The following is a 21,710-nucleotide window of genomic DNA, read 5'->3' as shown; positions in this document are numbered from 1 at the left end:
GTGTGAGGATGGTGGTGTTCTTGTGCTCATCTTACCATGACCCTCGGCCTATCACATGTGAGCATAGTAGACTCAGCATTTGTTTAATGTCACTCATTTGGTTGGTGGGGGCTGGGCCAGTTGCTCCTCTCACAGCCTGTGCGTAGCTCTGCCTGCTGGGCTGTGGCTCCTCCAGGTGTGGGTCTGCGGTGGGGAGGAGGGGGGTGGTAGGCCTCATCTGGGTGGCTCTGAAGCTGGGCTGGGGTGGTCTGTGCTGCGCTGGCTGTGGTGGGCATTGAGGTTGGTGGTGCTGTGGTCGTGGCTGGGGGGTCCAGGGTGCTGGTCCGGGGTGTTGTCTCGGTGATCTCGGCGGGGTGGAGATTGTTCCGCTGTTCCTGGGTGGAGAGGTCGGGCTGCGGTTTAAAGCGACGTCCTTGAGAGTCTTGGCAAGGATGGGGACTGTCTCCCTGTACAGGTGAACATGGTCATAGAGACAGTCCAGATCGAGGGTGGGATGGTGGGCCAGGTGTACATTGGGTCGCAGGGCACAGTCCCGGGATAGGCTGGCGTTTATTCTTTGGATTGTGGCAGGGTGGAAGTCCCTCCTCTGTCGAAGGGTTGACACTATGATTCTTGAGTTGGGGAAGATTGCGGAGGCCTTCTCAATCACTCCCCATAGTGAAGTCGCCACCCTCTCCTGCTGAGCACGCAGGTCGTTGCTTCCGGTATGTATAATTATGTGGCTTGGCGACCCGAGATGGGCCTTATCAAGCAGCTCCATGGCACTCTGCGTTGTTGGGCACCACACCTTTCTCGTTTTGTGTCTAGGGAAAAGTTTCTTCTCCTGGACATACTTCCCATTTGAGTCCATTAACAGGACGATGTCAGCCAGTGTTTCTTCTGGACTGGGGGGGGCAGAGTGGGGGCTGGTGGGTGTTGGAGCTGGGGTGTGGCTGGTCTGTGTTGGTGCCACTGTCAGTGGGAGGCTGTTCTGTGGGTTGGGGAGGAGGGGTGCAGCAGGCAGGGCTGGGGAAGTCTGGCTGGTTGAGCTGGGCTACTTTGCAACCATTGCTTTTTGTTTGACATACATTTTTATGTGAAAACCATGAGTAACCGTAGAATTGACTCTAACCGTGGAATTGCCCATATAATGTATGAAGAAGAGTCTGATTATCACTGACCCCCATCTGTCCGTGCTCCTTTTTGGTTTTCTCACTCAGTTTGGTCTTTTGATGTAGTTGTATTAACTGCCCTTGCTAGGTTTGTTCTAGCTCGTTCCTTCTGGCTAGCTTGTTAGTCTGCTGGCTAGGTCTTTGTTGTGTAGCTAGCTAGCTAGACTCAAAACATCTTAACCTGTTGGGGATGGGGGCGCTGTTTAGACTACTTATGCTAATTTGGCTAATTTTTTAAACGGCTTCCCACAAAATCCTTGATCGTACAATATGCATATTATTATTATTATTGGATAGAAAACAGTCTATAGTTTCTATAGGAGTTGAAATTTTGTCTCTAAGTGGAACAGAGCCCATTCTACAGCAATTTCCCTGACATGGAGTCAGATTTGAGAAATGTTGGCCACTGTTCTGAAGTCATTTAAAAGGGCACTGTCGTTGCTATGACTATACGGACACTTCTTACGTCTTCCCCTGGATGCCTTTACGTGATGACGATTCCAACGGGGTCGATTGCGCGTTCACAGGCCCTACAAATGAAAAAACCCTGAAGCTAGTCATTCTTTGGGAGCTGCGTCATGAGCCAAGAGGACACCGGCGCGCACTTGTTCCAAGCGTTAGTTTAGCCTGTTATATTTCTCCGGTCATCTTTTCACTCGTTATAGGAGTTAAAAACATCATAAGGTAGTTAATTTAAAGCGTTTTATAGCAATTTATATCCGTTTAGTGCGATTTTGGGACATTTATTTTTGCAACGATGTGAAAAGTTGGGCACGCTTTTCAGTTCATCCCGAACGCAGTTGACATTTCCACATGGCAAGAGGACAGCTTTCCACCAAAAGACAATTTCTCCCAAGAAAGGATCCTTTGCCCAAGATACTGATGGAAGAACAGCTCAAAGTAGGACATTTTTATTATGATAAATCGTGTTTCTGTCGAAAAATTTTAGTGGCTTAGGACGCCATGTTTTTTGACGTAGCTTCGCTTGGCGCAAACTGTATTGAAAAGTAAGGATAAATTAAAAAATGTAATAACGCAATTGTATTAAGAATTAAATTGTCTATCAATCCCTGTCCACCCTGTATTTTTTAGTCACGTTTATGAGTATTTATGTATAAGAGTAGATCACTGTCTAAGTGGCGCAAGGACATTTTCTGACCAACTGAGCTACATTTCACATTGTCTAACCATGATTTTGGGGGCTAAATATAAACATTTTCGATCAAACTGTATATGCATGTTGTAATGTGATGTTACAGGAGTGTCATCGGAAGAATTCTGAGAAGGTTAGTGAAAAAATTAATATCTTTTGGCGATGTTGACTTTTATCGCTCACTTTGGCTAGAATCAATGCTGGGCTGCTAATTGCTATGTGCTAAGCTAATATAACGATTTATTGTGTTTTCGCTGTAAGACACTTAGAAAATCTGAAATATTGTCTGTATTCACAGGATCTGTGTCTTTCGATTCGTGTATGCTGTGTATTTTTACGAAATGTTTGATGATTAGTAGTTAGGTAAACACGTTGCTCATTGTAATTATTCTAGTCCATTTGTGATGGTGGGTGCAATTGTAAACTATGAAGTCTACCTGAAATATGCACTTTTTTCTAACAAAACCTATCCCATACCATAAATATGTTATCAGACTGTCATCTAATGAGTTTTTTTGTTGGTTAGGGGCTATAAATATCTTAGTTTAGCCGAATTGGTGATGGCTACTGGTGTTGGTGGACAAATAAAAGATGGTGGATTATGCTAATGTGTTTTTAGGTAATAGATGTACATCTTTACATATTGTGTCTTCCCTGTAAAACATTTTAAAAATCGGAAATGTTGACTGGATTCACAAGATCTGTGTCTTTCATTAGCTGTATTGGACTTTAATGTGTGAAAGTTAAATATTTAAAAAAAATATTTTTTTTGAATTTCGCGGCACTGGTTTTTCAGTGGGGGGGGGGGGGGGTGTGCCGCTAGCGCCACGCTGATCCTAGACAGGTTAACTTGAGGCGCAAAGTTACTTTTTTTCTATTCTGAATGAATAGAGTTGTTGTTCATCACTTATTGTCTGGAATTCTTCTTCGATTAGAGTGTTTATCTCATTCTAAAAACCAAAAAAATCAAATATATCAGGAGCTCATGTTAAGCATGACTCTCTCTCTCTCTCTCTCTCTCTCTCTCTCTCTCTCTCTCTCTCTCTCTCTCGTCGGAGTGCATGCTGGGAGTGAGTCGTCAAGCAGGAGTGATTGTGAGAGCGACTGGAATTCTTTTTTTTCTCTATTGGGTTTTGGTATGTAAATATATATAAATTGATTAGTTTAGTTGTTTTAAGGGTATCTTGTCTAACTATCACTAAGCAAGTATAGGGGTGGTGGGATCGTTTGAGGGTGTTTTTTTCGCGAGGGCACAACCAGCGGGTGGGGCTGGTTGAAATGGCCACTCGTGGAAGTTTGGAGTATGAAAAACTTAGTCGAAGTTTGGAGTATGAAAAACTTAGTCGGCGCAATGGAATAAAAATTCCTGCAGCGTCTGGGTGTTCAGTGGAAGAATGTAGCTTGGCTGTGGGTGCTATCATTGTGTATGATAGCATCAAATCAGCCTCAAGGATGAATAGCGCAGTAGTGATATTCTTAGATTCCATTGAAAAGGTGAATAAGATGGTGGAGAGAGGTGTTATTTTGCGGGAGACACAGACGCCGGTATTTCCGCTTATGAATCCGGCGAAGAAGGTTATATTGTCTAACGTACCACCATTTGTTAGAGATGAAGTGTTGGAGCGAGAGTTATCTCGTCATGGTCAAATCGTATCTACAATAAAGAAGGTTATTTTTGGATGCAAATCTCCGTTGCTGAAACATGTCGTGTCTCATAGGAGACAAGTGCATATGATCTTAAAAAAGGACGTTGATGAACTGAATTTAGCGTTCAGTTTTAAGATTGATGGATTTGATTATGTTTTCTACGCTTCTACTGAATCAATGAAATGTTTTGGTTGTGGAAGAGAGGGGCATTTGGTGCGTAGTTGTCCTGAGAATGAGCGCGCAGAGCCCGGTAATAGCTATAGTGATGGTGCAGCTAACGCATCAACGCGAAGGGATGAACATGCTAAGGGTGCAGGGGAAGGGAGAAGGTGGGCAGATGTGGTTGGAAAAGTAGGAGAGGAAGGCATTGTGGATACGGAGGCATGTGGTAGATCAGAACAAAGAGGAAGGGGAAACAGTCGGTGAGATTGCGACTGCCATCCCTGAGGTGGTGCTGGAAAATGAAATTGGAGATAAAGAGGAAATTGAAATAACGGAAAAGGAAGAAGCTGTTTTCAAAGTACCGAGGAGTAAGAGAAAGAATGTAGGGGGTGGTGCAGGGTCTAATTCTAAGAGGAAGGTAGAGATTGATAAATTAGTTGAAGATGAAAAGGTTGAAGAGATGGTAGAGTTTTCTTCTGGGGAGGATAGCGAGAGTGAGTCATCTGACGCGTCACAACAAAATAGCGAGATAAATGGGGAGGACGGGAGGTATGGGATTAACCTGTCTAGGATCAGCGTGGCGCTAGCGGCACACCCCCCCCCCCCCCACTGAAAAACCAGTGCCGCGAAATTCAAAAAAAATATTTTTTTAAAATATTTAACTTTCACACATTAAAGTCCAATACAGCTAATGAAAGACACAGATCTTGTGAATCCAGTCAACATGTCCGATTTTTAAAATGTTTTACAGGGAAGACACAATATGTAAAGATGTACATCTATTACCTAAAAACACATTAGCATAATCCACCATCTTTTATTTGTCCACCAACACCAGTAGCTATCACCAATTCGGCTAAACTAAGATATTTATAGCCCCTAACCAAGAAAAAAACTCATTAGATGACAGTCTGATAACATATTTATGGTATGGGATAGGTTTTGTTAGAAAAAAGTGCATATTTCAGGTAGATGGCATAGGTTACAATTGCACCCACCGTCACAAATGGAATAGAAAAACTACTTAGAGCAACGTGTTTACCTACTTACTAATCATCAAACATTTCGTAAAAATACACAGCATACACGAATCGAAAGACACAGATCCTGTGAATACAGACAATATTTCAGATTTTCTAAGTGTCTTACAGCGAAAACACAATAAATCGTTATATTAGCATAGCACATAGCACATAGCAGCCCAGCATTGATTCTAGCCAAAGTGAGCGATAAAAGTCAACATCGCCAAAATATATTAATTTTTTCACTAACCTTCTCAGAATTCTTCAGATGACACTCCTGTAACATCATATTACACAATCCATATAGAGTTTGATCGAAAATGTTTATATTTAGCCACCAAAATCATGGTTAGACAATGTGAAATGTAGCTCAGCTGGTCAGAAAATGTCCTTGCGCCACTTAGACAGTGATCTACTCTTATACATAAATACTCATAAACGTGACTAAAAAATATAGGGTGGACAGGGATTGATAGACAATTTAATTCTTAATACTATTGCGGAATTACATTTTTTAATTTATCCTTACTTTTCAATACAGTTTGCGCCAAGCGAAGCTACGTCAAAAAACATGGCGTCCTAAGCCACTAAAATTTTTCGACAGAAACACGATTTATCATAATAAAAATGTCCTACTTTGAGCTGTTCTTCCATCAGTATCTTGGGCAAAGGATCCTTTCTTGGGAGTAATCGTCTTTTGGTGGAAAGCTGTCCTCTTGCCATGTGGAAATGCCAACTGCGTTCGGGATGAACTGGAAGCGTGCCCAGCTATTCACAGCGTTAAAGAAATAAATGTCCCAAAATCGCACTAAACGGATATAAATTGCTATAAAACGCTTTAAATTAACTACCTTATGATGTTTTTAACTCCTATAACGAGTAAAAACATGACCGGAAAAATATAACAGGCTAAACTAACGCTTGGAAAAATAGCAGGTCGATGTCCTCCACGCGCATTACGCAGCTGCAAAGGAGCTCCTACCTACAGGGTTTTTTGATTTATTGGGCCTGTGAACGCGCAATCGACCCCATTCAAATCGTCATCACGTAAAGGCATCCAGGGGAAGACGTAAGCAGTGTCTGTATAGTCATAGCAATAACAGTGCCCTTTTAACTGACTCCAGAACAGTGGCCAAAATTTCTGAAATCTGACTCCATGTCAGGGAAATTGCTGTAGAATGGGCTCTGTTCCACTTAGAGACAAAATTTCAACTCCTATAGAAACTATAGACTGTTTTCTATCCAATAATAATAATAATATGCATATTGTACGATCAAGGATTTTGTGGGAAGCCGTTTCAAAAATTACACGATTAGCATAAATAGTCACAACAGCGCCCCCATCCTCAACAGGTTAATTAGGGGAAAGGGAAGTGACATAAATTTTCTACAAGAAACGCATAGTAATTTGGAAAATGAAGTAATGTGGAAACAGGAGTGGGGGGGGACAGTGGTGTGTAGTCATAAAAACTCAAAAAGTGGGGGTGTGGCTATATTGTTCTCAAGAGGGTTTTTGCCTTTGTCTTATGAGGTTGAAGAGGTAGTTGAGGGGAGGTTATTAAAAGTTAGAGCAAGGTATGAAAACATCACTATGTGTCTGATAAATGTATATACCCCAGTGGTGGCAGTTGAGAGGGTATGTTTTTTAGAGACATTATCAAATACCATTGAGAAATATAACAATGAAGATTATTTATTTATTGCTGGGGATTTTAACTGCACAGTCAGTGATTTAGATAGAAATCACCAAGAACCTCATATAGCCTCAAGGACTTTTTTAAAACGCCTAATTGTAACACATGAATTGTGTGATATTTGGCGGAGTCAACATGGAGGCACAAGGCAGCACACATGGGCGCATGTGAGAGAGAACACCATCTCTATGGCCAGGTTAGATAGGTTTTATTGTTTTGAGCATCAATCTCAGGTCTGTAAATCAAGTGTGATAACCCCAGTGGGATTTTCTGATCATTGTTTAATAACAGAGGTGGTGTTCATTAACGATGTAAAACCCAAAAGCGCATACTGACATTTTAATATAACTTTATTGAGTGATGCTCACTTCAGGAAATGTTTTTGTTTTTTCTGGGAGAGGTGGAGGTCTCAAAAGGCCAGTTTTGTATCCCTTCAACAGTGGTGGGATATAGGGAAAATCCAGATTCAACAATTTTGTAATCAATACACGATGATTGTCACCAAGGATATCACCAGATCAATGAAAGCCCTAGAGTTTGAAATAGTGGAACTCATGATGTTGGTTGAGATCACAGGAGATTGAGGCCATACGCAGGCCCTCAAGAGAAAAAAAGTTGCATTGGCAGACCTGCTGGGTATCAGAGCACAGGGGGCATTGGTGAGAAGTAAGTTCCAGGGAATCTCTGAAATGGATGCCTCATCCAAATTTTTCTTTGGTTTAGAGAAAAAGAATGGACCAAAAAATTATTCATGGTCTCAAATCAGCTGTTGGACAAGAGCTCACTAGCCCTGTGAAATTAGAAAGAGGGCAGTAGAGTTCTATGCTGAGCTCTACAAGTGTGAGTACAAAGAGGATAAAACAGTGACACAGCAGTTCCTTGATGGGCTCCCAAAGGTGGCTGCAGAAGCTCAGGTTGAGCTTGAGCAACCATTGTCTTTGCAGGAGTTATACACTGCATTAAAAGGCATGGAAAATGGAAGGGCACCAGGCATTGATGGGCTTCCCGTTGACTTTTTTAAGCCTTTTTGGACTATGTTGGGAGAGGATTGGCTAGCAGTAGTAAATGATAGTTTAACCGGAGGGTTACTACCAATAAGCTGCAGAAGGGCTGTCCTCACCCTACTGCCCAAAAAGGGTGACCCTAGGGAGGTGAAAAACTGGAGGCCGGTGGCTTTATTGTGCACTGATTATAAGATCCTGTCCAAGGCTTTGTCCAACAGGCTGAGGGAGGTGATGGTGCAAATCATACATACGGACCAGTCCTACTGTGTTCCTGGCAGGCAGATAGGGGATAACATTTCTCTGATTCGTGATTTTTTGGACGTCTCTAGGGCTATTGGGTTGGATGCTGGTCTAATTTCAATTGATCAGGAAAAGGCATTTGACCGAGTTGAACATCAATATTTATGGCACACGTTTGAGGCGTTTGGGTTCAGCTCTGGTTTTATTGCCATGATAAAGGTGATATATGGTGACATTGAAAGTGTATTGAAAGTTAACGGTGGTTTGAGTGCTCCTTTTAAAGTGTGTAGAGGTATTAGGCAGGGATGTTCTTTATCAGGGATGTTATATGCCATTGCTATAGAGCCACTACTAAATAGCATTAGAAGTCGCATTGAAGGGGTGTACCTTTCAGAGGATATTTCTCCTATTCGTCTCTCAGCCTATGCTGATGATGTAGTTGTTTTAGTGAAAAATCAAGCGCAGGTGGATAGTTTGAGTCTAATGGTTGATCGTTTTAGGGGAATATCCTCTGCAAAAGTAAATTGGGAAAAGAGTTGTGCTTTACAGATTGGAGAATGGTCTGGAGGGATCATGGCTTTGCCAGGGGGGCTGGAATGATGTAAGGGAGGTTTTAAGTATCTTGGAGTGTACCTAGGAGATGAGGGGACTATGGAAAAAAAATGGATTGGGGTGGTTGAAATGGTGGAAGGGAGGATGAGGAGATGGCGTTGGTTGTTATCTCGAATGTCATATAGGGGGCGAACTACTATAGTTAACAATGTGATTGCCTCTGCACTATGGCATCGGTTGTCAGTTTTAGAACCACCATCTGGCCTTCTAGTTAAGATACAGGCAATTATTGTGGATTTCTTTTGGGATAAATATCACTGGGTTCCACAAAGTGTTTTGTATTTGTCAAAAGAGGAGGGGGGACAAGGTCTTGTACATCTTGCTAGTAGGGCTGCTGCTTTCCGGTTTCAGTTTATTCAAAGGTTGCTTTATGGACCGGAAAATGTGGTGTGGAGAGGGGTAGCAGGTCTTGTATTACAGAGGGTTGGAGGATTAGGTTCAAAGAAGGCTTTATTTCTGGTTGATAGTAGCCAGATTTCTAGGGAGGGAGTACCTCCGTTTTACAGAGGTCTTCTCAGAGTGTGGAGCATAATGAAGGTGTCCAGGCGAACTGCAGCGGAGTCAGTGCATTGGTTGTTGGAGGAACCTCTGGTGTATGGGGCAAGACTGGATTGTACAACAGCAGCTGTTCCACATTTCTCCAAGATTCTGGTGAAGGGCAAAATTATCACCTTAAAACAGTTAATGGCCATGGCTGGGCCCGCCTTAATGGATGGAAGACGGGTGGCTGAACATTTGGGGGTGAGGTCGGAAAGGATTGTCGGACAAATGCTGGGAAGCTGCAGGAAGGCTCTGTCAGCGGAAGAGTGGGGTATGCTTAATAGCCACAAGAAGAAGGTACAAGATGAAGACGTCTCATTTCCAAGACTAGGGATTACACCAAATATCCCAGAGTCAGAGAGAAAGGGTTTATTGTTGGATTTGAGAGGGTTGGAGGAGGTGGGTTTGGATGAGGTGAATGGGAAGGACTTGTATAGGGGGTGTGTCAAGGTGTTGAATAAAGATAAATTGAAAAATAGAAAAGACACTCCATGGAGGGTAAAATTGGGAATTGATGACAAGGTAAAGCCAGCATGGAGAGCACTGTACAAACCACCGTTACAAAAGGGTACTGGTGATATGCAATGGAGGGTTTTACATGGCATTATTGCAGTTAATGCTTTTGTATCTGTTATTAACTCAGATGTTAGAGATGGATGTCCTTTTTGTAATATAAGAGAAACAATTTTTCACTGTTTTTTATGGAGTGTGAGAGGATAAAACCTATATTGGAAATGCTGGAATCTTTGTTTAAAGCTGTAGGGGAGATTTTCAATAACACTGTTTTTATTTTGGGGTTTCAATATAGTAAGCAACAGAAAAGAAAATGTCAACTGTTACATTTTATTTTGGGACAAGCTAAGATGTCAATTTTTTGAGTAGGAAACATAAGATAGACACGGGATATGGGCAGGATATAAGATGTGTTTTTAAAGGATTAGTGAAAGCAAGAATAAAAGTGGATTTTGAGTTCTTCTCAGCTGTAAAAGATCTCCCATTAATTGAGGAGAAGTGGGCCTACGAAGGAGCGCTTTGTTTTGTAGAGGGGAAATTATTTTTTGTTGATGAAATAAGTTGAATGTATATGTTCTTTTGTATTTTTATTTTATTTATTTTGTGTAGGAATTACATTTATTGTTTCATTTCTGAAAAGGCAGTGTGTCATTATTTATGTTAACAATTGAGTATAAAATAAAGGTTTTATAAAAACTCAAACTCTCTCTCTCTGTCTCTCTGTCTCTCTGTCTCCCTGTCTCTCTGTCTCTCTCTCTCTCTGTCTCTCTGTCTGTCTCTCTCTGTCTCTCTCTCTCTCTGTCTGTCTGTCTGTCTCTCTCTCTCTCTCTCTCTCTCTGTCTCTCTGTCTCTCTGTCTCTCTGTCTCTCTGTCTCTCTGTCTCTCTGTCTCTCTGTCTCTCTGTCTCTCTGTCTCTCTGTCTCTCTGTCTCTCTGTCTCTCTGTCTCTCTCTCTGTCTCTCTCTCTCTCTCTGTCTCTGTCTCTGTCTCTGTCTCTGTCTCTGTCTCTGTCTCTGTCTCTCTCTCTGTCTCTCTCTGTCTCTCTCTGTCTCTCTCTGTCTCTCTCTGTCTCTCTCTGTCTCTCTCTGTCTCTCTCTGTCTCTCTCTCTCTCTCTCTCTGTCTCTCTCTCTATGTCTCTCTCTCTATGTCTCTATGTCTCTATGTCTCTCTGTCTCTATGTCTCTCTGTCTCTCTGTCTCTCTGTCTCTCTGTCTCTCTGTCTCTCTGTCTCTCTGTCTCTCTCTGTCTCTCTCTGTCTCTCTCTGTCTCTCTCTGTCTCTCTCTGTCTCTCTCTGTCTCTCTCTGTCTCTCTCTGTCTCTCTCTGTCTCTCTCTGTCTCTCTGTCTCTCTGTCTCTCTGTCTCTCTGTCTGTCTCTGTCTCTGTCTCTGTCTCTGTTTCTGTCTCTCTCTCTCTGTCTCTCTCTGTCTCTCTCTGTCTCTCTCTCTCCTCTCTCTCTGTCTCTCTCTGTCTCTCTCTGCTCACACACACACACACACACACACACACACACACACACCCCTCCCTCCTTTTTCACTCCCCCTTCTCTCATCTTCTGTTTTATCTACATGGAACCCATACATGTTCATAAACCTTTAGGCCTTCAGTAGCTGGCAATCTTATCTCCTCTCTTAATTTAGTCAGGATATCTCACTTTCATTTTCCCTCTCCCCCTCCCTCCCTCTCTCTCTCTCTCTCTCTCTGACTTCTGTGTATGGTTTGACATTGTAATAGTGTCATTAGAACAAACAGTGGGTCTGCTTTACAGTTTGGAACATTATTACTGGGGCCTGTTGGAACAGCATGTTTTATGTGCTCGTTAAGTCCCCTCTACACTGATACACTGACTCAGTGATTGAGAGAGATTAATGAGCCTGCCTGCCTGCCTCTCTGCCTGCCTAGCTGATTCTCTGCCTGCCTGCCTCTCTGCCTGCCTGCCTGCTTGCCTGTTTCTCTGCCTGCCTCTCTGCCTGCCTGCATCTCTCTCTGCCTGCCTCTCTGCCTGCCTCTCTGCCTGCCTCTCTGCCTGCCTCTCTGCCTGCCTTTCTGCCTGCCTCTCTGCCTGCCTCTCTGTCTTCCTGCTTGCCTGCCTCTCTGCCTGTCTGCCTGGCTCTCTTCCTGCCTCTCTGCCTGCCTGCCTGCCTGTCTGTGACACCAGAGTCAGCTGCTGTGGACAGACATATTTCAACTGCTATTGAAATGAACTAACTGCTCTCATAGCATTGCAAAGACTAACCAAACCAAAGATCCTCTATTCTCCACGTAGTGTGTGTGTGTGTGTGTGTGTGTGTACATCACATAATTTCTCAAAACTATCAATATAAAAGAGAAAGAAGGCATTGTATGGCGTAGTGTTCATGTACAATGCATGCTTGTAGTGAGTGTCATGAGAAGGAAAGTTTATCCAGAGAAAGACTGCAAGGCATAACACACTAGAAGGGTAATTAGTAGGTACAGTATGTAATTATCGTGTAGTAGAGACAGAGGTAGGTGGTCATTTAATTGTGATTAGGGCTGTGGTGTTATGTTTACATGGCAACCACTAGTGGTTGGCCACTTAGGTCTATTGAAACCACACACACTTCTCTCTCACGATCCACCACTGAGGATAAAGGGATTTAGGCTGAAAGTCAGTTATGACTGGTTTTGTTTCTAGTGTCCCACACAGTAATTCCTGCTGTAATCGACAGTTTGGATTTCATTTGTTACTTGTAATCAGTCTCTTAATTGAAGGATGTACTCAGTGTGTTTGTGTACAGATGTAGGATCTTAATTTGATGACTCTTGTTGTTGCTGAGAATTTTCCTGTGTATTTGAGTGTGTGTATTTTTTTTGTATTTGAGTTTTTTATTGTAACATTTGTAATTTCCACTTTTACATTTTTTACTTGATTTGCCTTAACGAAAAATGTATCAACCCCTACAATCCACAAAATAATTCACATTTCGGGATTATTTTCCTGCTGTACCAAACTGACTCAAATTAAGATCCTACTTCTGTACACATGTACTTTTTCTCTCTTTCACTCTCTAAAGTGTGTGTGATTCATATTCTGTCAAATTAGCTAACAAAAGAAATAGGCTTGGAACTCAATTAAGAACGTCATTGAGATTGGAGTTGCATTCAGGGAGAGCTAATGGCTAGTTATTTCTTTCTGTGTTTGTGTTTCGGATTGTTTCGGGGGGTACAGAGAGAGCGACAGAGAGAGATTGTGACCGCTGCTGAGAGAGAGAGTGGTGGTGTGGTTTTGTCTGGATCAGTAGTACTGAGAGAGAGTGGTGGTGTGGTTGTGTCTGGATCAGTACTAATGAGAGAGAGTGGTGGTGTGGTTTTGTCAGGATCAGTAGTACTGAGAGAGAGTGGTGGTGTGGTTTTGTCAGGATCAGTAGTACTGAGAGAGAGTGGTGGTGTGGTTTTGTCAGGATCAGTAGTACTGAGAGAGAGTGGTGGTGTGGTTTTGTCAGGATCAGTAGTACTGAGAGAGAGTGGTGGTGTGGTTTTGTCAGGATCAGTAGTACTGAGAGAGAGTGGTGGTGTGGTTTTGTCAGGATCAGTACTAATGAGAGAGAGTGGTGGTGTGGTTTTGTCTGGATAAGTACTGAGAGAGAGTGGTGGTGTGGTTTTGTCTGGATCAGTAGTACTGAGAGAGAGTGGTGGTGTGGTTTTGTCTGGATCAGTAGTACTGAGAGAGAGTGGTGGTGTGGTTTTGTCAGGATCAGTAGTACTGAGAGAGAGTGGTGGTGTGGTTTTGTCAGGATCAGTAGTACTGAGAGAGAGTGGTGGTGTGGTTTTGTCTGGATCAGTAGTACTGAGAGAGAGTGGTGGTGTGGTTTTGTCTGGATCAGTAGTACTGAGAGAGAGTGGTGGTGTGGTTTTGTCTGGATCAGTAGTACTGAGAGAGAGTGGTGGTGTGGTTTTGTCAGGATCAGTAGTACTGAGAGAGAGTGGTGGTGTGGTTTTGTCTGGATCAGTAGTACTGAGAGAGAGAGTGGTGGTGGTGTGGTTTTGTCTGGATCAGTAGTACTGAGAGAGAGAGAGTGGTGGTGTGGTTTTGTCTGGATCAGTAGTACTGAGAGAGAGTGGTGGTGTGGTTTTGTCAGGATCAGTAGTACTGAGAGAGAGTGGTGGTGTGGTTTTGTCAGGATCAGTAGTACTGAGAGAGAGAGTGGTGGTGGTGGTGTGGTTTTGTCAGGATCAGTAGTACTGAGAGAGAGAGTGGTGGTGGTGGTGTGGTTTTGTCTGGATCAGTAGTACTGAGAGAGAGTGGTGGTGTGGTTTTGTCAGGATCAGTAGTACTGAGAGAGAGTGGTGGTGTGGTTTTGTCAGGATCAGTAGTACTGAGAGAGAGTGGTGGTGTGGTTTTGTCAGGATCAGTAGTACTGAGAGAGAGTGGTGGTGTGGTTTTGTCAGGATCAGTAGTACTGAGAGAGAGAGTGGTGGTGGTGGTGTGGTTTTGTCAGGATCAGTAGTACTGAGAGAGAGAGTGGTGGTGGTGGTGTGGTTTTGTCTGGATCAGTAGTACTGAGAGAGAGTGGTGGTGTGGTTTTGTCTGGATCAGTAGTACTGAGAGAGAGTGGTGGTGTGGTTTTGTCAGGATCAGTAGTACTGAGAGAGAGTGGTGGTGTGGTTTTGTCTGGATCAGTAGTACTGAGAGAGAGTGGTGGTGTGGTTTTGTCAGGATCAGTAGTACTGAGAGAGAGAGTGGTGGTGTGGTTTTGTCAGGATCAGTAGTACTGAGAGAGAGTGGTGGTGTGGTTTTGTCTGGATCAGTAGTACTGAGAGAGAGTGGTGGTGTGGTTTTGTCAGGATCAGTAGTACTGAGAGAGAGTGGTGGTGTGGTTTTGTCTGGATCAGTAGTACTGAGAGAGAGTGGTGGTGTGGTTTTGTCAGGATCAGTAGTACTGAGAGAGAGTGGTGGTGTGGTTTTGTCTGGATCAGTACTAATGAGAGAGAGTGGTGGTGTGGTTTTGTCTGGATCAGTAGTACTGAGAGAGAGTGGTGGTGTGGTTTTGTCAGGATCAGTAGTACTGAGAGAGAGTGGTGGTGTGGTTTTGTCAGGATCAGTAGTACTGAGAGAGAGTGGTGGTGTGGTTTTGTCAGGATCAGTAGTACTGAGAGAGAGTGGTGGTGTGGTTTTGTCAGGATCAGTAGTACTGAGAGAGAGAGAGTGGTGGTGTGGTTTTGTCTGGATCAGTAGTACTGAGAGAGAGAGAGTGGTGTGGTTTTGTCAGGATCAGTAGTACTGAGAGAGAGTGGTGGTGTGGTTTTGTCTGGATCAGTAGTACTGAGAGAGAGTGGTGGTGTGGTTTTGTCTGGATCAGTAGTACTGAGAGAGAGTGGTGGTGTGGTTTTGTCAGGATCAGTAGTACTGAGAGAGAGAGTGGTGGTGGTGGTGTGGTTTTGTCAGGATCAGTAGTACTGAGAGAGAGTGGTGGTGTGGTTTTGTCAGGATCAGTAGTACTGAGAGAGAGTGGTGGTGTGGTTTTGTCAGGATCAGTAGTACTGAGAGAGAGTGGTGGTGTGGTTTTGTCTGGATCAGTAGTACTGAGAGAGAGTGGTGGTGTGGTTTTGTCAGGATCAGTAGTACTGAGAGAGAGAGTGGTGGTGGTGGTGTGGTTTTGTCAGGATCAGTAGTACTGAGAGAGAGTGGTGGTGTGGTTTTGTCAGGATCAGTAGTACTGAGAGAGAGTGGTGGTGTGGTTTTGTCTGGATCAGTAGTACTGAGAGAGAGTGGTGGTGTGGTTTTGTCTGGATCAGTAGTACTGCTCTTATCTGAAGAGGGGACAGATATGCTGTGGCATGATACACTGTTGAGGCTCTGTGATAAGAGGAAGCTGTTAGGTTCTGTCTGTCTCTCTGTCTTTCTGTCTGTCTCTCTATAGCTCTTTCTTTCTACTTTTTATTGTGTGTGTGTCTCTCTCTCTCTCTCTGTTTGTCTGTCTGTCTGTTTGTGTCTTACTGTATGTAGTATGGCTCTGTGTGACTGACCAGTAGCCCCCTGCCTCTCTTCTCGGCTGTCAGCACCATTGATTTTCATTTGAGCCACCCTGCGCCGCAGAGAGGGATGTCACTGCTCCTGTCATATCCAATCAGTCTGCTTGTGCTTCTTCATCTGTCCTCCCTCTCTCCGCCACAACCCCAGTACCCTGTCCTCAGCCTCAGTCACAACCTCATCCTTAGACTGACCAGTCTTAGCCTGATCCTTAGCCTCCAGCCTCATATTCATCCTTGGACTAGTCCATTTTTGTTTATGTTGGCATTAGAGCTGTCAAAGTTAATGGTCACTTCTCCATTGCACGGACCCTGTTTAAGCGCACGTGTTTCTGCACGGATCCTATTCCGCACGGACACTGCACTTGGTGGCATACTCTGTCTCTTAAACATCCACAAAGCGCACAGCTTTGAGCAACAATTTTGGAAGAAAACTTAAAGTTCAACCATAAACACATTCCCAGGCATTTCGTTAGATAACAGCAAAAACATAATTTGTACAGAAGTAGCTAGCGAGTTATGCTAACGTTAGCAAGCTAACCAAAACATGTTTTACAATGCCATGGCTGAATGCCTCTTAACTCTTAACTCTTCCCACAATGATTTTAATCAAAACAGGACATCCATTCTATTTAGCTACTGTTTTTGTTTTAGTTCTCAGGTCAAAAGATATAAGGAAAGGATCCCAATTCTATCCCAATTCTAGTAGTAGCAGCTTGTGCCTAGTTCATGTTTAAGTAGCCTAGGCTAGATCTAATAGCTAGCTGTATTACATGAACTCAGATCTGGTTGACCTGTTATTATTGTATTCTGTGGAAGTCATAGAATTGTTGGACATGCTTAAATGCTATTTGTTCTTTGTATCAATAGGCCCAGTTATCTTTACCAGTAGTCAACCCTCCAATCAGAAATTGGGAGCACTCATTTAGAATGCCTGAAGCTTTATCAGTATGTGTGTGTTAAACTTCAAGAACATTGATAAGAGTAGGCCTACTTAAACATTGATAAGAGGGAGTAGGTCTACTTAAACATTGATAAGAGGGAGTAGGTCTACTTAAACATTGATAAGAGGGAGTAGGTCTACTTAAACATTGATAAGAGGGAGTAGGTCTACTTAAACATTGATAAGAGGGAGTAGGTCTACTTAAACATTGATAAGAAGGAGTAGGTCTACTTAAACATTGATAAGAAGGAGTAGGTCTACTTAAACATTGATAAGAGGGAGTAGGCCTACTTAAACATTGATAAGAGGGAGTAGGTCTACTTAAACATTGATAAGAAGGAGTAGGTCTACTTAAACATTGATAAGAGGGAGTAGGCCTACTTAAACATTGATAAGGAGTGGGCCTACTTAAACATTGATAAGAGGGAGTAGGTCTACTTAAACATTGATAAGAGGGAGTAGATCTACTTAAACATTGATAAGAAGGAGTAGGTCTACTTAAACATTGATAAGAAGGAGTAGGTCTACTTAAACATTGATAAGAGGGAGTAGGCCTACTTAAACATTGATAAGAGGGAGTAGGTCTACTTAAACATTGATAAGAGGGAGTAGGTCTACTTAAACATTGATAAGAAGGAGTAGGTCTACTTAAACATTGATAAGAGGGAGTAGGCCTACTTAAACATTGATAAGGAGTGGGCCTACTTAAACATTGATAAGAGGGAGTAGGTCTACTTAAACATTGATAAGAGGGAGTAGATTTACTTAAACATTGATAAGAAGGAGTAGGTCTACTTAAACATTGATAAGAGGGAGTAGGTCTACTTAAACATTGATAAGAGGGAGTAGGTCTACTTAAACATTGATAAGAAGGAGTAGGCCTACTTAAACATTGATAAGAGGGAGTAGGTCTACTTAAACATTGATAAGAGGGAGTAGGTCCACTTAAACATTGATAAGAGGGAGTAGGTCTACTTAAACATTGATGAGAGGGAGTAGGTCTACTTAAACATTGATAAGAGGGAGTAGGCCTACTTAAACATTGATAAGAGGGAGTAGGTCTACTTAAACATTGATAAGAGGGAGTAGGACTACTTAAACATTGATAAGAGGGAGTAGGACTACTTAAACATTGATAAGAGGGAGTAGGTCAACTTAAACATTGATAAGAGGGAGTAGGTCTACTTAAACATTGATAAGAAGGAGTAGGTCTACTTAAACATTGATAAGAGGGAGTAGGTCTACTTAAACATTGATAAGAGGGAGTAGGTCTACTTAAACATTGATAAGAGGGAGTAGGTCTACTTAAACATTGATAAGAGGGAGTAGGTCTACTTAAACATTGATAAGAGGGAGTAGGTCTACTTAAACATTGATAAGAGGGAGTAGGTCTACTTAAACATTGATAAGAAGGAGTAGGTCTACTTAAACATTGATAAGAGGGAGTAGGTCTACTTAAACATTGATAAGAGCGAGTAAGCCTACTTAAACATTGATAAGAGGGAGTAGGCCTACTTAAACATTGATAAGAAGGAGTAGGACTACTTAAACATTGATAAGAGGGAGTAGGTCAACTTAAACATTGATAAGAGGGAGTAGGTCTACTTAAACATTGATAAGAGCGAGTAAGCCTACTTAAACATTGATAGGAGGGAGTAGGCCTACTTAAACATTGATAAGAAGGAGTAGGTCTACTTAAACATTGATAAGAAGGAGTAGGACTACTTAAACATTGATAAGAGGGAGTAGGTCTACTTAAACATTGATAAGAGCGAGTAAGCCTACTTAAACATTGATAAGAGGGGGTAGGCCTACTTAAACATTGATAAGAAGGAGTAGGACTACTTAAACATTGATAAGAGGGAGTAGGTCAACTTAAACATTGATAAGAGGGAGTAAGCCTACTTAAACATTGATAAGAAGGAGTAGGTCTACTTAAACATTGATAAGAGGGAGTAGGTCTACTTAAACATTGATAAGAGGGAGTAGGTCTACTTAAACATTGATAAGAGGGAGTGGGTCTACTTAAACATTGATAAGAAGGAGTAGTTCTACTTAAACATTGATAAGAGTAGGTCTACTTAAACATTGATAAGAGTAGGTCTTCTTAAACATTGATAAGAGGGAGTAGGTCTACTTAAACATTGATATGAGGGAGTAGGTCTACTTAAACATTGATAAGAGCGAGTAAGCCTACTTAAACATTGATAAGAGGGAGTAGGCCTACTTAAACATTGATAAGAAGGAGTAGGACTACTTAAACATTGATAAGAGGGAGTAGGTCAACTTAAACATTGATAAGAGGGAGTAGGTCTACTTAAACATTGATAAGAGGGAGTAGGTCTACTTAAACATTGATAAGAGGGAGTAGGTCTACTTAAACATTGATAAGAAGGAGTAGGTCTACTTAAACATTGATAAGAAGGAGTAGGTCTACTTAAACATTGATAAGAGGGAGTAGGTCTACTTAAACATTGATAAGAGGGAGTAGGTCTACTTAAACATTGATAAGAGGGAGTAGGTCTACTTAAACATTGATAGAGGGAGTAGGTCTACTTAAACATTGATAAGAGGGAGTAGGTCTACTTAAACATTGATAAGAGTAGGTCTACTTAAACATTGATAAGAGGGAGTAGGACTACTTAAACATTGATAAGAGGGTGTAGGTCTACTTAAACATTGATAAGAGCGAGTAAGCCTACTTAAACATTGATAAGAAGGAGTAGGACTACTTAAACATTGATAAGAGGGAGTAGGTCAACTTAAACATTGATAAGAGGGAGTAGGTCTACTTAAACATTGATAAGAAGGAGTAGGTCTACTTAAACATTGATAAGAAGGAGTAGGTCTACTTAAACATTGATAAGAGGGAGTAGGTCTACTTAAACATTGATAAGAGCGAGTAAGCCTACTTAAACATTGATAAGAGGGTGTAGGTCTACTTAAACATTGATAAGAGCGAGTAAGCCTACTTAAACATTGATAAGAGGGTGTAGGTCTACTTAAACATTGATAAGAGGGAGTAGGTCAACTTAAACATTGATAAGAGGGAGTAGGTCTACTTAAACATTGATAAGAAGGAGTAGGTCTACTTAAACATTGATAAGAAGGAGTAGGTCTACTTAAACATTGATAAGAGGGAGTAGGTCTACTTAAACATTGATAAGAGCGAGTAAGCCTACTTAAACATTGATAAGAGGGAGTAGGCCTACTTAAACATTGATAAGAAGGAGTAGGACTACTTAAACATTGATAAGAGGGAGTAGGTCAACTTAAACATTGATAAGAGGGAGTAGGTCTACTTAAACATTGATAAGAGCGAGTAAGCCTACTTAAACATTGATAGGAGGGAGTAGGTCAACTTAAACATTGATAAGAGGGAGTAGGTCTACTTAAACATTGATAAGAAGGAGTAGGTCTACTTAAACATTGATAAGAAGGAGTAGGACTACTTAAACATTGATAAGAGGGAGTAGGTCTACTTAAACATTGATAAGAGCGAGTAAGCCTACTTAAACATTGATAAGAGGGGGTAGGCCTACTTAAACATTGATAAGAAGGAGTAGGACTACTTAAACATTGATAAGAGGGAGTAGGTCAACTTAAACATTGATAAGAGGGAGTAGGTCTACTTAAACATTGATAAGAAGGAGTAGGTCTACTTAAACATTGATAAGAGGGAGTAGGTCTACTTAAACATTGATAAGAGGGAGTAGGTCTACTTAAACATTGATAAGAGGGAGTAGGTCTACTTAAACATTGATAAGAGGGAGTAGGTCTACTTAAACATTGATAAGAAGGAGTAGGTCTACTTAAACATTGATAAGAGGGAGTAGGTCTACTTAAACATTGATAAGAAGGAGTAGGTCTACTTAAACATTGATAAGAGGGAGTAGGTCTACTTAACATTGATATGAAGGAGTAGGTCTACTTAAACATTGATAAGAGGGAGTAGGTCTACTTAAACATTGATAAGAGGGAGTAGGTCTACTTAAACATTGATAAGAGTAGGTCTACTTAAACATTGATAAGAGGGAGTAGGACTACTTAAACATTGATAAGAGGGAGTAGGTCTACTTAAACATTGATAAGAGCGAGTAAGCCTACTTAAACATTGATAAGAGGGGGTAGGCCTACTTAAACATTGATAAGAAGGAGTAGGACTACTTAAACATTGATAAGAGGGAGTAGGTCAACTTAAACATTGATAAGAGGGAGTAGGTCTACTTAAACATTGATAAGAAGGAGTAGGTCTACTTAAACATTGATAAGAGGGAGTAGGTCTACTTAAACATTGATAAGAGGGAGTAGGTCTACTTAAACATTGATAAGAGGGAGTAGGTCTACTTAAACATTGATAAGAGGGAGTAGGTCTACTTAAACATTGATAAGAGGGAGTAGGTCTACTTAAACATTGATAAGAGGGAGTAGGTCTACTTAAACATTGATAAGAAGGAGTAGGTCTACTTAAACATTGATAAGAGGGAGTAGGTCTACTTAACATTGATATGAAGGAGTAGGTCTACTTAAACATTGATAAGAGGGAGTAGGTCTACTTAAACATTGATAAGAGGGAGTAGGTCTACTTAAACATTGATAAGAGTAGGTCTACTTAAACATTGATAAGAGGGAGTAGGTCTACTTAAACATAGATAAGAAGGATTAGGTCTACTTAAACATTGATAAGAGGGAGTAGGTCTACTTAAACATTGATAAGAGGGAGTAGGACTACTTATACATTGATAAGAGGGAGTAAGCCTACTTAAACATTGATAAGAGGGAGTAGGTCTTCTTAAACATTGATAAGAAGGAGTAGGTCTACTTAAACATTGATAAGAGGGAGTAGGTCTACTTAAACATTGATAAGAGGGAGTAGGTCTACTTAAACATTGATAAGAGGGAGTAGGTCTACTTAAACATTGATAAGAAGGAGTAGGTCTACTTAAACATTGATACGAGTAGGTCTACTTAAACATTGATAAGAGTAGGTCTACTTAAACATTGATAAGAGTAGGTCTACTTAAACATTGACAAGAGGGA

General features: G+C 41.6%; 2 protein-coding genes across 6 annotated transcripts in view; one reads left to right on the top strand and one right to left on the bottom strand.

The window, feature by feature from the left end:
- The window catches only part of LOC129862366 (thromboxane-A synthase-like), a 288,038-nt gene that overhangs the window by 102,816 nt on the left and 163,512 nt on the right, over nucleotides 1-21,710 (top strand). The gene's annotated exons all lie outside the window — the stretch shown is intronic.
- On the bottom strand, nucleotides 7-4,668 carry LOC129862367 (uncharacterized). The gene is made up of 2 exons (XM_055933926.1): nucleotides 3,155-4,668; nucleotides 7-1,332 (listed from the first exon to the last, which is right to left on the bottom strand). Exon 2 carries the CDS (start codon nucleotides 848-850, stop codon nucleotides 32-34), a length of 819 nt encoding a protein of 272 aa, XP_055789901.1. The 5' UTR covers nucleotides 851-1,332; nucleotides 3,155-4,668; the 3' UTR covers nucleotides 7-31.

This window comes from Salvelinus fontinalis, chromosome 9 (assembly GCF_029448725.1).
Source record: "Salvelinus fontinalis isolate EN_2023a chromosome 9, ASM2944872v1, whole genome shotgun sequence".
NCBI classification, from domain to species: domain Eukaryota; kingdom Metazoa; phylum Chordata; class Actinopteri; order Salmoniformes; family Salmonidae; genus Salvelinus; species Salvelinus fontinalis.
This window is presented reverse-complemented; position numbering and strand designations above follow the sequence as displayed.